This window comes from Phyllobates terribilis, unplaced genomic scaffold, assembly GCF_046119375.1.
Source record: "Phyllobates terribilis strain yellow unplaced genomic scaffold, ASM4611937v1 Scaffold_6659__1_contigs__length_42944, whole genome shotgun sequence".
Lineage (NCBI taxonomy): Eukaryota > Metazoa > Chordata > Amphibia > Anura > Dendrobatidae > Phyllobates > Phyllobates terribilis.
The window spans coordinates 16,026-21,232 of NW_027369401.1; the positions used below are offsets into that span (position 1 = coordinate 16,026).

Consider the following 5,207-nt stretch of genomic DNA (forward strand, 5'->3'; position numbering starts at 1 on the left):
TGGATGAGGAGTTTGGAGCTTTACTCGGTAGGGAAGCGGGATCGCGGTTACAAAGGATTTGGGTGTGTATCTTGGTATTCCTCTTCTCCACAAGCAAGTGACGTGTTCTACCTTTGAGCCTCTTCTCGATAGAATCAATAGTCGCCTGGGCGGGTGGAGGGGGAAACACCTTAGTTTTGCCGGTCGAGTTACGTTGGCTCGCTTGGTCCTTTCCTCTATCCCCGTGTACTCTATGGCCACCCTTACTCTTCCCTTTAGAGTGTGTGATAAAATTGACCAAGCAACTCGCTCCTTTATTTATGGTAGTTGGGATGGGGCTAGAAAGATTCACTTGGTGAGTGGCGATGATATGTCTGAACCCCGTGATTGTGGTGGTCTTGATATTAAAAAGATGAAGGAGTTCAATTGCGCTCTCAATGGAAAACTTGCTTGGTGCTTTGAGCATGACTCGGGTAAGCCTTGGGTGGAAGTTTTACGGGTTAGACGTCATGGTAATGGTAGAAGTGCACACTCCTATATTTGGGGCTCCATTCGTCGTGATTTGGATTTGGTCGTTAAACCGGGTAGTAAGTGGATTCTTGGTAATGGGCGGGATATTGATTTTTGGGATGACATTTGGTTGGGCAAGGAGAAACTGAGTTCTCTGACTTCTGGGGCCATTCCTCAGTCTCAGCTGGGCCTGACGGTAGCGGACTTCTGGAGCCCAAATGGTGGGTGGGACTGGGTTGCTATTGCTGATCTTCTGCCGCTGGACACATGCATGCAACTGCGCAGTTTTTTGTCAACACAACACCGGAGGATAGCGACAGAATCTCCTTGATGTACTCGGGTGATGGGAATTTTAGTGTTGCGGGGGCCTATCAATTGCTTTCTTCTCCTGACGTTGAGGTTAATTCCGATCGGGCCTTTTTTAAGGGGTTCTGGAAGCTGCAGTGTATCGAAGGGCTAGATATTTTGCGTGGTTGGGTTTTAGAGGTGTTGTCCTTTCTAACGCTGAGCGGTTCCGACGCCACATTTCTAGTTGTGATAAATGCCCGCTTTGCCCGTTGGAGTCGGAAACCCTTCTTCATATTTTTCGGGATTGTTCACGGAGTCGTTCTATTTGGGACAAACTTAACCCTCCCGTGGATCGGTATGACTTCTTCCATTTCAATTTTGCACAATGGATTAGAACTAACCTTTTGCAAGTTACCGAGGAGCAAAAAGAATGGGCGGGTACCTTCGCTACGACCATTTGGCAAATGTGGAAATGGAGGAACGGGATAGTTTTTCGTGGGGAAGACTTCAAGGGTGACAAAGCGAGGGCGATTGCGAGGAGGAGTGAAGAGTACCGACAGACGTTAGGCACCGGCGTGCAGGCTACAACTAGGAGACAGGAGGAGGTGCTCATCTCGTGGAGCAAGCCGCGGAGCGGATGGGTGAAGATCAACACGGACGGCTCGGTTAAAGATGATCGTGCTTTCGCTGGGGGTGTCATCCGTGATGCGAATGGGGATTGGCTTGGAGGTTTTGTACACATCATAGGTTCTTGCTCCGTGCCTACTGCAGAGCTATGGGATGTCATTACCGGCCTTAGATTAGCTTGGTCGAAGGGGTACGAGAGGGTTTTGTTGGAAACAGATCCGACTTTGGTCAATCTGCTTCTAGGGAAACCCGTGGACCGTTGTAACCCCCTCTCTAGTCTTGTGTCGTTGGCACAAGGCTTTATTTGTAGGAACTGGCTACATGTGGCTAGAGAAGCCAATGCAGTCGCTGACTCGTTGGCTTCCCTAGCCCGGGATTTCTATTTAGGTGTTACGTTTTTGGACTCGCCACCCTTCGAGATGGATAAATTGTTGATTGAGGGTTCTAGGAAACGGGCTACACCCCATCTTATTTTGTTATAGCCCACTATTATTTTATTTTTCAATAAATTAATAGAGATTGCCACCTCTCTTTCAACCAATTTTTTTTTTTTTACGTCTTAACTACACAATTGCATTACCAGTTTACCTGACAGCATGCTACCTACATGATATATATGTGGTGGTACGGGTACCGGCGGTGATGGTGTTACGGTCATGGTTAGCACGAATATGTGACGCTGTCATTTTATCAGCCAAGATGACATTTGTTCTCCCGGTGGACAAAATCATTGTCAGGGAATAATATCCACTCTAATTATCTTGACAGCCAATATATGACTGACAAAGACCCTTCCGAATACTACAGCTCCTTCTGTTAGGCCCAGAGCTTAGTTAATTAAGCGCTGATTTCGTTTCTATTTATGGGAAAAGGTTTATCAATTGAATTGTTTTAACGCCGGGTGAACTGTGCTGGCGCCGTTGCCGGAATTAGCGGCGTGAAGTTAGGCCCTTTGACCCCACATTCCGCTGTGTAAAGGAAATTAAACGGTTGGATTGTGGGACCCTTGCCTAGCTGGCAATCCTTTTCTGACAGTCTGTTCACTCCTGTCTCTTCCAACGGTCAAATTTCTCTGACTCGCATATAAATCCAATCCCCTGTTCTTCGTCTTCTCCTCACCAACGTCTCTCTGTACTCTGATAATTACAAAAAAAAAAACAGAGAAAAAAAAAGAAAATACAAAATAGAGTCGTCCATGGCAGCGGAAACCAACGCCCCTGCCGGTCCTGAGGTGGAGACGCTAGTCTCCGACAAGGTTGACGTCGCCCCGCCTTCAGCCACCAAACTCGCCGATAAGCCTGCACCGGCGCCGGCTCCCGAAGCCCAAGAGGTTATCTCCGGACAACCCTCTTTCAAGGAAGAAACTTACATCGTCAACGAGCTACCGGAGATCCAGAAGAAGGCTCTTGATGAGCTCAAGAAGCTCATCCAAGACGCCCTTAACAGCCATGAGTTCACCGCTCCTCCTCCAAAGGAAGAGGAGAAGAAGCTGACGGAAGAAGTTCCGGCGTCGGAAATACCCGCCGCCGAGGAGAAGATTGTAGAAGAGGAGAAGAAAACAGAGGAAGCACCAGCAATCGCCTTCCTCGAGGAGAAGCTTGTAGAAGAGAAGAAAACAGAGGAAGCTCCGGCGTCAGACACAGCATTCGTCGTCGTCGTTTCCGCCGAGGAGAAGCTTGTAGAAGAGGTGAAGAAAACAGAGGAAGCTCCGGCACCTGAAAAGATTGAAGAAAAGGCAGAGAAGCAGGAGCCAGCATCGGAAGAGCCCGCCACCGTCGTTCCGCCGGAAGATGTGTTTCTCTGGGGAATTCCGATCCTAGGTGACGAGAGGAGTGACGTCATCCTCCTCAAGTTCCTCCGAGCAAGGGACTTCAAGGTGAAGGAAACTCTCGCCATGATTAAGAAGTGCGTGAGGTGGAGGAAGGAATTCGGCGTGGATTCGCTGGTGGAAGAGGATCTCGGAGACGATTATAACAAAGCTGTGTTCGTCCACGGTTCCGACAAGGAAGGCAGGCCGGTGATCTACAACGTCTTCTCCGAGTTCAACAACAAAGAGTTGTACCAGCTGGCGTTCTCCGATACCGAGAAACAGAGCAAGCTTCTAAAATGGCTGGTTCAGTTCATGGAGAGAACTGTTAGGAAGATGGAATTCAACCCCGACGGAATTAACTCATTCGTCCTCGTCAACGATCTCAAGAACTCACCTGGATACGGAAAGAGAGAGTTTTACAAGATCATTAACAGGTTCTTCGTTCTTCTTCAGGATAACTATCCTGAATTCGTCGCTAAACAGGTAGCTTCAATTTCCATTTCATACTCTGTTTTTATCTAGGGTTTCAACCTTTTCTGATGTGATTTGAATTGGAAACCAGGTGTGCTTGAATGTTTCATGGTGGTACTTGGCATACAGCTGGGTTTACGTCTCTGTTTTCACTCCAAGAAGCAAGAGCAAGTTTGTGTTTTCAAGCTCATCAAAGGCAGCTGATACCCTTTTCAGGTCAGTCAATTTTAAGCTAATCAAGTCAATTTAAACTCCAAATTATATACTTATATTCCCCAAAATTTACAGCTATGTGGCACCAGAGCAAGTTCCAGTGCAATATGGAGGGCACAGCAGAGTTGGTGAGCTTGAGTTCACAACAGATGATTCTGTGACTGAAGTCACCATTAAACCTTCTTCAAAGCACACTGTGGAGTTCCAATTCAAAGAGGTTGGTTGTGTGTTTCTGTGGGAGCTAAGAGTGGTGGGATGGGAGTGCAATTATGAAGCTCAGTTTGTACCAGATGAAGGCTACACAGTGTTGGTGTCAAAGACGAAGAAGATGAGCTCAACTGATGAGCCTATAATTTGTGACAGCTTCAAGATTGGGGAGTCTGGTAAATTGATTCTCACCATTGATAATCATTCATCCAAGAAGAAGAAGCTCCTCTATAGGTCCAAGATCAAGGCCTCTCAAGAATCACAATGAGCACAGATGATGAACATGAATTGAACTATATATTTTTCCTGATTTCTTATAGCAGTTGGTAAAAGTGGCTGGATTTTGATTTACATTTGTTTTGTATTGAGGGTATTCATTTGTTCTTTTGATCTTTGTTTGGATGATTGGTGAGGAAATTTTTTGGACTTATTTTTATGGTTGATGGTAATCATATATTATTCTTTATTTGTGTAAGTTTGGTGACTGGTGTCCTGTGAAGACGATAAATATGATTGTCCACTATTCTATCTGATATATTTCTAAACGCCTAAAACGCCATTTGTTACAAGTTTTCTGAAATTACTTTTATATAGGATATCCTTATTTCTGAAATGTAAAGAGAAAAAATTTTCACTTTTGTGAATTGCGATATATTGCGACTTATTTTGGAACGTATTTGTCTTCACGGTACAAGGGTGGGTCGAAATATCATTGACGAAGTCGTAAGTTACGAAATCAACCACCTCAATAAATAAATAATAACATGAGTTCATCTAATAATAAATTGTAAGTTCCAAATATCCTTAACGAAAAGAGTCACGGTCATCTTATAGTAAATTGGAAGTCACGAAACCACCTCAAAAAATAAACAATTACATATTTATTTTCTTTATATTTATGTTTCTTCAAAATTATACGCGGGGACTAAAGTTATATTGCAACATATACTTTTATGATTTTGTATCACCTTTGAAACCGTCCACTACGATAATATGGGGTGAACTTCTCCTTGAAAATGGACTCCTTTATTAATCATGTATAAAAAAACAAAACAATGACATTAACAACTGCACCAAATTACAACTTCATGACAATTTAGTC

General features: G+C 44.5%; 1 protein-coding gene across 1 annotated transcript; it reads left to right on the top strand.

Annotated features, from left to right (window-relative positions):
* Window positions 1-2,599: 2,599 nt before the first annotated feature.
* LOC141251109 (uncharacterized) lies at window positions 2,600-4,373 on the top strand. Its single transcript, XM_073670231.1, has 3 exons — window positions 2,600-3,697; window positions 3,777-3,901; window positions 3,974-4,373. Exons 1-3 carry the CDS (start codon window positions 2,600-2,602, stop codon window positions 4,371-4,373), a joined length of 1,623 nt encoding a protein of 540 aa, XP_073526332.1.
* Window positions 4,374-5,207: the final 834 nt, after the last annotated feature.